This window comes from Nerophis ophidion, linkage group LG09, assembly GCF_033978795.1.
Source record: "Nerophis ophidion isolate RoL-2023_Sa linkage group LG09, RoL_Noph_v1.0, whole genome shotgun sequence".
NCBI lineage: Eukaryota > Metazoa > Chordata > Actinopteri > Syngnathiformes > Syngnathidae > Nerophis > Nerophis ophidion.
In genome coordinates this window covers 46,497,955-46,509,650 of record NC_084619.1, presented here as the reverse complement: position 1 = coordinate 46,509,650, position 11,696 = coordinate 46,497,955, and the positions used below count along the sequence as shown (strand labels likewise).

Sequence of the window (11,696 nt, the reverse complement as noted above, 5' to 3'; positions counted from 1 at the left end):
AATGCACATTTTATCGATGAAGGTACGCAAAGATAATACATATCCAATGTTGTATTAAATTTACCAAGTAAAAGAATTGCATTGCGTGTAAATCAGACATATATGACTCGGTTTCAAATGTATCTCGTTAACCGCACAAATTTTGTCCCTGACCGCGTACCTTACATGTTTGATCGGCCGCCATGATGGCAGCCGATGTGCGCATGCGCAGTATAGGTTCTTGTTTATTGACAAGACTGTCTAAGCTTGAAGGGGAATTGTTGTTATCTTAATCAACATCAAATGTCTCGCTTGTCGTTCTGTGTTTTAAGCTGCAAACATTTACTTTCGAAGAGTCCAGTCTTCGGACCAGCCTTAACAGGTCGGTTGTTTTACTGTTTTAGTTAACAAGATAACCTTACATAGTGTGTACGTTTTCCTTTAGTCGTACAGACTACACTATGAAAGTCTGCAATGATGATTGACTGTTTGATTGATTGCCTTATTTGGGGTTCCGTTCAGGGCGGTTCCGGGCTGGCAGTGGGTTAGCAAAAGACAGAGAACCCCTAAAGAAAGCTAAAACTCCTCAAGGGCGATTGGATAACAACGAAGAAGAGAAGACCAAGGATGTTCTGGAAAGTAAGAGTTGTTTTACTTAGTTGGCGAGAAAAAAACTCCCATATGTGTTTTGGATCCGTGAATACATTCCTGACATCGTATTTTGTTTAGTCGTTATGTTTGATGTGCTGAACATTAGATTTTATTCATTAAGGTATTGCATTTAAAATGATAATAAAATTATATTATCATACATGCCTTTATGACACAATTATAACAACATATTATCCACAAAAATATATTTAATATATAATAAAAATATTTACAGGACTACAGCTGTCCATTATTTCTCTAATCGAGATAATCTGCTAAAACACAATTATGCACTCCCACCCATCCATTTTTCAACCGCTTGCCCCTATCTCAGCTGCATTCGGGGGGAAGGCGGCGTACACCCATCCATCCATCCATTTTCTACCGCCTATTCCCTTTGGGGTCGCTGGTGCCTATCTTAGCTACAAACGGGCGGAAGGCGGTGTACACCCTGGACAAGTCGCCACCTAATCGCAGGACGGCGGGGTACTGTTATTTAAAACCGACCTTTCTTACCCATTTGCAGCTGTGTTTATACTTTTGGGATCCCCACAATTTTATAAAAAAATGTTCCCCTTCCAAACGTCAAAATGAGCTGTAATTTGATACCACATCCATCCATTTTCTACTGCTTGCGACAAGTCCCATGCGGGGTCGCGGGAGTGCTGAAACATATCACAGCTGCAGGAATTTGAGACTTAAGTGACATAACCCCAGCCGAGTCATACCAAAGACTATAAAAATGTAACCCATTACCTCCCTGCTTGGCACTCAGCATCAAAGGTTGGAATTGGGGGTTAAATCACCAAAAATGATTCTTGGGCGCGGCCTCCGCTGCTGCCCACTGCTCCCCTCATTTCCCAGGGGGTGATCAAGGGTGATGGGTCAAATGCAGAGACTAATTTTGCCACACCTAGTGTGTGTGTGTGAGACAATCATTGGTACTTTAACTTTAACTTTTATATTTTTGCTTTGTTACATTGGCGATTATCTCCAAACAGCTTTGCGGGAGTTGGTCTTTTTTTTTTCAGTTGCAGTCAATAAAGTCCTTCTTTTTCTTTATCTTTTTGTTTGTTTTCAAGTGCTTGTTCTTTTCGGAGTCGCATCCTGTATTTAACTTCTTTCTTTATTTTTTGTGTTATTTTATCACCTTTTTTTTGTAAGTTTGGAAACTCTGAAACTACATACAATTCAGAAGGAAAGTCACATTAGACATCTGTCACCCCCAGGATTCCAAGATGATGTGAACCCTGTGACAAAGGAAAAAGGAGGTCCCCGGGGTCCAGAGCCCACACGTTATGGAGACTGGGAGAGAAAGGGCCGCTGTGTGGACTTCTAGTTGACTGATGCATCTGAAATATATGTAATATATACATATTTAATTATATCCTGATGTTTAATTGTGCTTCAGGTGAGTAAGACGGTTGTGCTGAAAACTGATCTTTGTAAACCTCTCCACATGTTTGAATGTTAAGACAAACTATAAAAAAAGATGACATCCTGGCATGTTTGAGTTATTATTCCATGTTTTATTCATTAAAATCTGTTTCATAAAATTGAGCTATAAAGGTAGCTTGAAAGGTAGTCAAATTATAACTATTTTTAGAGAATATGTGTCTTGATTAAATTAATGATCCCCAATTCAAATTGACACTGTCAGATATGTTTTAATATGGTCAACTTGGGAGAAACAAAAATTGTATCATATAAAAAAACAAAATGTAAATAAATACAAACACGTTTTTGTTTTTTTAATTTGTGTTGGAACACATTTGTATTATCTATTTTAAGTGTAATAATCATATTCTTATACATTCCTACATATGTTTTTATAAATTAAATGAAATTCATTATATGTAGTGTGTGTGTGTATATTTAACGAAATCAACTGCCTGTAGGTCTATAATAGTTAACATTATTATTAGTGTCATTAGTTCAACATTTCAACGCGTTCATTACGCTTTTTTGATATTTCTAAACTTTGGACAGCCATTTACTGTATCCGACCAGTTACATCATTTTTAATAGTATTTGCTATCAATGGCCCAAACGGACAGTATATATTTTACAATAGTGCAAATACTTTCGAGACCGTGATTCAAAATTGATGCCTTATAATTTTTAAAAATGTGCACTTGCCAGTCATTAACGCTAGAGAGAAGTAAAGCGCCACTTGTATATTGCGTGAGCTTCAAGTGCCGACAGAAATATTTGTATTTTTCAGCATTTGTGACCGGCGAAGTCTACAAACTATATTTTGCCTAAATCCAACGGCTGTAAACGACATTTAAGACGACAACTTGTCTATAAAATGAATGGACGGCTGATTATGTGTGTATTTACAATCGTATTCGATGACTGTCGCTATAGAAAAGAGGAGGTTCGTGTAAATTTAGGACCGTGACACCGACACGTAAACGCAGCACGCCCGAAGCAAGGGGGCTGAACAACAATGGCGAGGCCTCTTCGCAAAAAAATTAGGTTTCAACCCAAAACACATTAACTGGCCAAAGGGACTTCCTTCAGCCAAGAGTGCTTCATTCATCGTACTTTTCACTCCTTACCTTTTGGAGTCAACTTCCGGCGTCGCGACGCACTTCCGTGGACGTCTAGAAGAACAGGTCTCGTGAGTAGTGACGTCTAACTAAACTGCATTGTTTCTGTGGAGAGTATATTGTATGTTTTATTTCACCACAACTATGCAAACTACTTAATGTAAATGTTGTATTCATCATTTGTGGAGATTTTCAGACTTGTCGTTGATTTGTGTTGTGGTTATAGTTTTATGTTAGACTGGTCTGCACTGCCACATCACATATAATGTCTTCTCATGAATAATGATTGACGTTGATATACTGCTATGGTTACACCAGTAGCACACGTTACTGCTTGTTGCCATGGTTACACAGGTAGCACTTGTTACTGCTTGTTGCTATAGTTACACAGCCACCCTTCTTACTAATCGTTGCACAGGTATAAGGATGTTGCTGGATTTTCAATGTAGAGTCCCCGGAGTGATTTGAGTGGGTCGCTGGGAAAATTTAACGAGTCCCCAATTTTTTTTGATGATTTTTATATAATATTTTGAATGCAACAAAAAAAAAATCGTCATCATGTCTTTTATAGTGTTTGTGAACAATAGGCGAAATTCCCCAAAAAAGTGCAGTTTCCCTTCAAAAGCAAGAACAGGCAAAGTGCTGATGAAAGTAAATGCTAATTCTCTAAACAAAATTGCACCAATAACAACAAAACATAATTACTTTGAAAACCGAGCCAGATATTTATATTTGGTTTTACTCGCTGTGTTTTTCTCTTCCTGTTGCTCAGTAGTGGTCGCACAGTCATGTGCCTCTTCGTTTCAGTCTGGAAAAACACGAGCGAGGATGTCACCATTATCGGCAAACTTAATCTTTTGGCGACAAATTTTATAAATTATTTTTGTCAATAACGTCAACGAATGTTTGCATACCTACAACTCTAGTTACTGTGATGTTAAACACATCCATCCATCCATTTTCTTTCGCTTATCCGAGGTCGGGTCGCAGGGGCAGCAGCCTAAGCAGAGAAGCCCAGACTTCCCTCTCAGCCACTTCGTCCAGCTCCTCCAGGGGGATCCCAAAGCGTTTCCAGGCCAGCCAGGAGGCATAGTCTTCACAACGTGTCCTGGGTCTTCCCCGTGGCCTTCTGCCGGTCGGGTGTGCCCTAAACACCTCCCTAGGGAAGCGTTCAGGCGGCATCCTGAGCAGATGCCCGAACCACATCATCTGGCTCCTGTCAATGTGGAGGAACTGCACAGATGACAGATCTTCTCACCTTATCTCAAAGGGAGAGACCCACTACCCGGGGGAGGAAACTCACTTTGGCCGCTTGTACCCGTGATCTTGTCCTTTCGGTCATAACCCAAAGCTCATGACCATAGGTGAGGATGGGAACAAAGATCAACCGGTAAATTGAAAACGTAGCCTTCCGGCTCAGCTCCTTCTTCACCACAACGGATCGATACAGCGTCCGCATTACTGAAGATGCCACACCGATCTCACGATCCACTCTTTCCTCACTCGTGAACTTCTCGGGCGAAAACCATTGACTCGGACTTGGAGGTGCTGATTCTCATCCCAGTCGCTTCAGACTTGGCTGCAAAATGATCCAGTGAGAGCTGAAGATCCTGGCCAGTTGAAGCCATCAGGACCACATCATCTGCAAAAAGCAGAGACCTAATCCTGCAGCCACCAAACCAGATCCCCTCAACGCCCTGACTGCGTCTAGAAATTCTGTCCATAAAAGTTATGAACAGAATTAGTGACAAAGGGCAGCCTTGGCGGAGTCCAACCCTCACTGGAAACGGGTCCAACTTACTGCCGGCAATGCGGACCAAGCTCTGACATTGATCATACAGGGCGCGGACCGCCACAATCAGACAGTCCGATACCCCATACTCTCTGAGCACTACCCGCAGGACTGCCTTCTCCAAGTCCACAAAGCACATGTAGACTGGTTGGGCAAACTCCCATGCACCCTCAAGGACCCTGTGGAGAGTATAGAGCTGGTCTACCGTTCCACAAACAGAACGAAAACCACACTGTTCTTCCTGGATCCGGGGTTCGACTATCCAGCGTAGCCTCCTCTTCAGTACACCTGAATAGACCTTACCGGGAAGGCTGAGGAGTGTGATCCCACGATAGTTGGAACACTTAAAGAGAGGTACCACCACCCGGTCTGCCAATCCATAGGTACCACCCCCAATGTCCACGCAATGTTGCAGAGTCTTGTAAACCAAGACAGCCCCACATCATCCAGGGCCTTAAGGAACTCCAGGCGGATCTCATCCACCCCCGGGGCTTTGCCACTGAGGAGCTTTTTAACTACCTTGGCAACCTCATCTCCAGAAATATGAGAGCCCACCACAGATTCCCCAAAGCACTGCTTCCTCGTAGGAAGACGTGTTGGTGGGATTAAGGAGGTCTTCGAAGTATTCCCTCCACCGATCCACAACAGCCACAGTAGAGGTCAGTGGCCCACCATCCTCAGCAGCACACCATCCTCCCCATCCACTGTGTTGACCGTTTTCCATGGCTTCCCCAAAATCCTCCCATGTCCTAGTTTTTGCCTTTGCGACCGCTGAAGCCGCACTTCGCTTGGCCTGTCGGTACCTATGCACTGCCTCTGGAGTAACATGAGCCAAAAGGACCCGTTAGGACTCTTTCTTCAGCTTGACGGCATCCCTCACTGCTGGTTTCCACCAGCGGATTCTAGGATTACGGCCACGACAGACGCCAACCTCCTTGCGGCCACAGCTCCAATCAGCCGCCTCAACAAAAGAGGCATGGATCATGGTCCACTCGGACTCAATGTCCAGTACCTCCCTGGTGACATGTTCAAAATTCTTCCGGAGGTGGGAATTGAAACTCTCTCTGACAGGAGACTCTGCTTTGCGTTCCCAGCAGACCCTCACAATGCGTTTGGGCCTGCCAGGTCTGTCCGGCATGCTCCCCCACCATCGGAGCCAGCTCACCACCAGGTTGTGATCGGTAGAAAGCTCTGCCCCTCTCTTCACTCGGGTGTCCAAAACATGAGGCCGCAAATCCGATGACACAACTACAAAGTCAATCATGGAACTAAGGCAGCGGGTGTCCTGGTGCCAATTGCACATATGGACAGCCTTATGTTTGAACATTGTGTTTGTTATGGTTCAGATCAGGGCGGCCATTCTTGCCAATCACGCCTCTCCAGGTTTCACTGTCGTTGCCAACATGAGCGTTGAAGTCCCCCAGCAGAACAAGGGAATCACCCGAGGGAGCACTCTCCAGTACTCCCTCAAGGGAATCCAAAAAGAGTGGGTACTCTGAGCTGTTAGGTGCGTAAGCACAAACAACAGTCAGGACCCGTCCCCCAACCCGAAGGCGGAGGGAAACTACCCTCGTCTACTTGGTTTAAGACCAACGTGCAGGCTTTTAGCCGGGGGGAAACAACAATTGGAGGGGGGACCCACTTTGCCTCTTTGGGATGAGCCCGGCCGTGCCCCATGGAGACAGGCCCGGTCACCAGGCGCTCGCCACCTTCCCCCACCTCTGGGCCTGGCTCCAGAGGGGAGCCCAAGTGACCCGCGTCTGGTATTATTCAATACATTTATTCAAACAGGATTTTTGAATTGTTGCTATTTTTAGAATATTTAAAAAAAATCTCACGTACCCCTTGGCATACCTTCAAGTACACCTAGGGGTACGCGTACCCCCATTTGAGAACCACTGTTATATGCTGTGTATTTCTGCACTAATTATGACATCCATCCAACCATTTTTCCACCACTTATTCCCTTTGGGGTCAAGCTACAATCAGGCGGAAGGCGAGGTACACCTGGACAAGTCGCCACCACATCACAGGCATTTTGTTGTAAATTGTATTATTATTTTGGAATGTATCACTTAGTTATCATTTCATTGCTATATTGTGTATGTAGACACATAATTCGTCACTAGCCGCTTGTCATCCGAAGATACAAAAATAAACACAGCCAGAGAGGATCAGCAGTTTTCGGCGTTAATCGACAAAGGTGATCACGTACTTTTTAACAAAATGGGCCTATACAGGCCTATAGACTGACACATCCCTACTTGTCATTGTGAAAAATATGGACATTAGTAAAACCTTTTTTTTTTTTTTAATCCCTAATGGTAACTTAAACTAGCCATTGGTGTTCTTGGTCTATTTTTTTTTAAATAAAAAATGTTACTTTGAGTAAACAAGAAAAAAAGTGTCAGTTTTTAAAAATCATACCATATCTTTCTTTTGCATTCATGCCATTTTAGGACCTTCCTAGATGCCATTCTGTCCGATAAACACAGATGGATGTAACCCATGGAAGATGCATGCTGCAGAAAATAAACCAGGGAAAACCCTGAACCGAACGACAGAACCCGATACGAAGGATGAGAAAGCCAAACAATGGGAGAAAGTGCTGACATGTAGAAATGTTACAATAGCGCCGACTTCCAGGTGTCTGAATAACAGGTGCTATGTGATCAGAAAGCCTCTGTTCTCCATCGAACAACCATCCATTTTAAAGAAGACTCATCAAAATAAGCACACACAGAAGGCAAGTATTTTGTCTTTGTTGTTTTTTCCTAATTTCTTAGAAATAAAGTTCAAACATATTTTCAAAGGAAAAAAGATACTATGTCAGTATTCCACTGTACAGTACATTTGTGCTGGTACTTTCTTTCTTTTTAGGGATCTTAAGAATTACCAATACAACCCATATAATATAATAGTTTCAATATCTCAAATTAAAGGTATAAGAACAACAAACACAAGCTGCCAAATCCAGCCTTAACTTGCTTACAGGAAAAACAGGTTGATAAAATATGTCTAAAAATGTAATTTTCAAACAGGAATCATTTAAACAAAATCAAATGTTATTTCAGCCATTACCAGGCAACTAAATACAAAAGCAAATCCTCTCAAGGGACATACTATTAATGAAGCTTGCTATAAAAGCTGGATACCAAGTAGGGTATACTTCGAACTTAAATCAGTCAGTAGACTCGATATGGAAGCGCTAAAAATTACATTATGGCTGATGGGGAGAAGACTCAGTTGAAGTGGAGGCACATAAATAGGAGCGCCCACAAAACGGCGCATTCTGAAGCAACGATCAGAAAGCGGCTGAAAGATAGTCTGTAAAACATAATCTACGCAAAATGTTGACCAAAAAAACAACATTACATGTTATTTAGCTCACAAGGAAGTGTTTAAATGTAAAAAAACATATAATATGATCCCAGTGGAGAATGATTTGCAGTCAGATTTTTTTTTCGATTAAGCACATGAGAGAATAGGGTCTTTAGCTTAGTTGGAAATTAAAGTGCAATAGCGAAATGCACGTAGTCACGATAAAGTGCAACAAATGATTACAAATAGCCAATAAACATGGTAAATAACTGTAAAATATTGTAAAGATCTAAGATTGCGTGAAAAAGTATAAACATTTGCAAATTTTATAGCACATGGCATTTTTAATACAACACACAATTCATTATTACATCATTAATTGCAATGAATGAAGTAAAGTGCTAAGGTGTCTGATTTTAAATAACCCTTATTGGCTTATATGTATCGTCTTAAGTTGTATGTTACACTTCTTTGGGATTATGCTTGCCCCCTTGATCGGACATTAGAAACTCCTTTAGGTGAAATTTAAACGTAGCAAAATCTATTCCAAAAATTTCCGCCTCTGTAAGAGAGAGCATTTTGTCAAAAAGTTGTTTTTCTCTGTTGTATGTTGCAGTCCACCCTAGATGTGGCCCTAGTGGCCCGGGATAGTAAATAACAGTGTACTCATCATTAAACATTAAATTCATTAAAATGTTGTATTGCTGGCTAAGTAGTTTCATGGTTTGTATTTTATACCCTTACTGTACCGATAATTAACCGTAATGTGACCTTAATACCAAGGTACATGCCAAACCATAAGGATGCTGTACCATTACAGCCCTAGTTTTTTATTTCTAAGCTCACCACTTAACATTCTGTGTGACCGGAAGTTATGAAATTGGGCTTCATACCTGAAATGTAATTTTCTCTGTATTTTATTTTGCCCTAGGAGAAATATGCATATATAGGTGACAAGAGAATGGATGAAGATCAGCATTCCACCAACACGAATTACCAGATTATGTCAGAAGAGGACTCAGTGAGCTACAGCTTCTGTCCCAGCAATACCTCTGTTTACTCAAACTTGAAAGCAACATGCGGCTCACCGCTGGCTATCTCAGAGCTCAGAGGCTGCACTGAATACGAAGAACCTTCCTTTTCTCCACTTATTTTCCCTAGAAGAAGACCAATTAAGTGCAGCTTCTCCAGTTCCTTCCTTGAGCTCCAGAAAATGGAGCGTCCTCTAAGGCCGCAAATGGCATCTACTGGTCACAACCCCACCTACACACCACGCTCTATTCGTTCTTACTCCAACAGTCGCCAAACAGAGCTCAAAAGACCTTCTTTAGAAGTGTCGTCAAGTAGACAAGATATGTCCTTATATGAAGCAAACTATTGGGACTGTGCTATCCCTAAGTCTATGCACCCAATCTCAAATAGGCAGACTGCAGACTGGAATCCAAACAGGGAGTACCAAGCCCTACTCGACTACACCTACCCTCTCAGGCCTGGACAGGTTGACAGTGAATGGGATAACTTTGACCGCCACGGAGGTTCTCTCCAAAAAACAGACCTGAACTTGCAAGATTCTGGAATTGAACTGGACAACTGTTGTAGCTTTACCAGCCTGTCTGGATTGAACTTTAGCCCAAGCAGCAACATACAAACAAAAATGTTGGAAACGCTGAGTGGTGATCAGAAAATCCGTTCCTCAGATCTGCACTCATTTACGCAATCTGCTGGGGTGTCTTTGGACAGTTTGGACTTTGGTACAAGCAAAAACTTAGTGAATTGTCACCAGGATGGAGGTCAGCTTCAATATTCACAACCCTCATCCACCAGTGCTTTAATCCGTACAACAAGTGTTCTTCCTCAGTCCAATTGTGTTGGTGGGGACAGTTTGGACTTTGGTACAGGCAAAGACGTAGTGAATTGTCACCAGGATGGAGGCCAGCTTCAATATTCACAACCCTCATCCTCCAGTGCTTTCATCCGTACAACAAGTGTTCTTCCTCAGTCCAAATGTGTTAGTGGGGACTTAGACAATGAGTTCTGGTGTCTGCCAGATCAGCTACAGGAGCCGCTGTTCCTCTCCAGACAGGTCAGTAAAGGCTCAGTTTTAGCAAGCACTCCAGTTTGATATGCATTTTCTGTTTCTGTTGTCAGAAGTTTTGAAAGACACCAAACCAGGTGATTTACCTTTTGGCCCATTCTCTCATTTCTTTAGCATTGTGTGAATTAGGTGCTTTTACTCCAGCGACTTTTACTGCTTTGAGCAACTCCAGTGGAACATGTTTTGGTTGACGTCCCTCGGACAGGTGGACTCCCGTTTACATAAGCAGACTTGATGAGTTGATTGACATAACATACCAGCAGTACAGAGTTACTCACTAGTCAGTACTCTAAGCATTCTCCCTGTATTTAAATTACTCAAACTGAAATATGGTAGGTATGGAAAACCTGCCATAGTATCCGGACTACAGGTCTCCAATGTTTTCCCACACTTTGAACTCTGCAAGTTATACAATTATGCAGCTAATTTATAGATTTGTTTCTGGGTACACAAGCTGAGATGACTTATGTGGTACGCTATATCATATGCCATGTTACAGGCACTGTCTTTTGTTAAGTTTGTGAATAAACAAAAGTGTGTGTGTAAATATTTTGTTTCCATGCGTACACCTGTGGTGTGCAGATGTATTCACGGCTTATACCGTATATGTTCAAATTTAAATGCACAACAAATTATGTGGGTGCAACTTAGATTTTAGGTGCGCTCTATGGTTAGTCAATTACGGTATTACTAATTAAACATCTGCAATGGACGTACACTGTCTTTAAGTTGAAGTGGACTGGTAATTGGGTTTTTTGCTACAATAACCAGGGGCCACAGTAGTTTAAGTTAAACCTACGACGTACAGTAGTAAGTTGAGTGATGCAGACATGTTTGTTTCTGGATGCTTTCTGATACGCTTCTGCCTTGCAGACTTTAATTGTGTAAGCAATATGCAAGAACAGGAAAATTATTTGATACTTGTTTATATTGACAAATGTGCTGTTTAGACTGCAATATTGTTCATTTAAGGACACTTATCACATATGTCTAGTTTGTGTGTTATTGTGTGCTTACCTGTTGTGTAGCTGTTAGCTTCTGGTAGCCTATAGCCTAACATGTATACCTTTTGTAAAGGATTTGACTAAAATACAAGAAAAGACCAACCGTGTGCGTTTATTGGAGGACATTTCGATGTTACCTGGCTGTCCAGCTTTGCACAAATTGACACACTGCAAGACTGCTTGTATCGGAGCTTATATCGGACGTTTGCATGCATGCAGATATATTCCAATACTTGTTTTTTGCTGATATTGGTCTGATAGCAATATCGTCTCAGGACACCCCTTTTAGTACTTCAGTA

The 11,696-nt window shown here is 41.9% G+C and overlaps 2 protein-coding genes across 5 annotated transcripts in view; both read left to right on the top strand.

The window, feature by feature from the left end:
* Positions 1 to 200: 200 nt before the first annotated feature.
* Positions 201 to 2,133, top strand: sdhaf4 (succinate dehydrogenase complex assembly factor 4). The gene is made up of 3 exons (XM_061911071.1): positions 201 to 361; positions 502 to 618; positions 1,860 to 2,133. Exons 1-3 carry the CDS (start codon positions 283 to 285, stop codon positions 1,967 to 1,969), a joined length of 306 nt encoding a protein of 101 aa, XP_061767055.1. The 5' UTR covers positions 201 to 282; the 3' UTR covers positions 1,970 to 2,133.
* Positions 2,134 to 3,016: 883 nt separating this feature from the next.
* Positions 3,017 to 11,696, top strand: part of cep68 (centrosomal protein 68) — a 14,212-nt gene continuing 5,532 nt past the window's right edge. Inside the window, exons 1-3 of one of the 4 annotated variants that reach the window (XM_061911070.1) lie at positions 3,017 to 3,256; positions 7,437 to 7,723; positions 9,230 to 10,381. In XM_061911070.1, the coding sequence (XP_061767054.1) occupies positions 7,448 to 7,723; positions 9,230 to 10,381 (1,428 nt within the window). In that variant the 5' untranslated portion in view covers positions 3,017 to 3,256; positions 7,437 to 7,447. Of the gene's footprint in view, positions 3,307 to 7,436; positions 7,724 to 9,229; positions 10,382 to 11,696 lie in introns of all 4 variants that reach the window. The other 3 variants (XM_061911068.1, XM_061911069.1, XM_061911067.1) reach the window with 3 other exon arrangements.

Excerpts from the sequence above, each read along its gene's own strand:
- sdhaf4 (XM_061911071.1), top strand. The coding sequence starts at position 283 with ATGTCTCGCTTGTCGTTCTGTGTTTTAAGCTGCAAACATTTACTTTCG. Across the intron at positions 362-501 it reads CTTCGGACCAGCCTTAACAG|GGCGGTTCCGGGCTGGCAGT; the intron begins GTCGGTTGTTTT and ends GGTTCCGTTCAG. Across the intron at positions 619-1,859 it reads GACCAAGGATGTTCTGGAAA|GATTCCAAGATGATGTGAAC; the intron begins GTAAGAGTTGTT and ends TGTCACCCCCAG.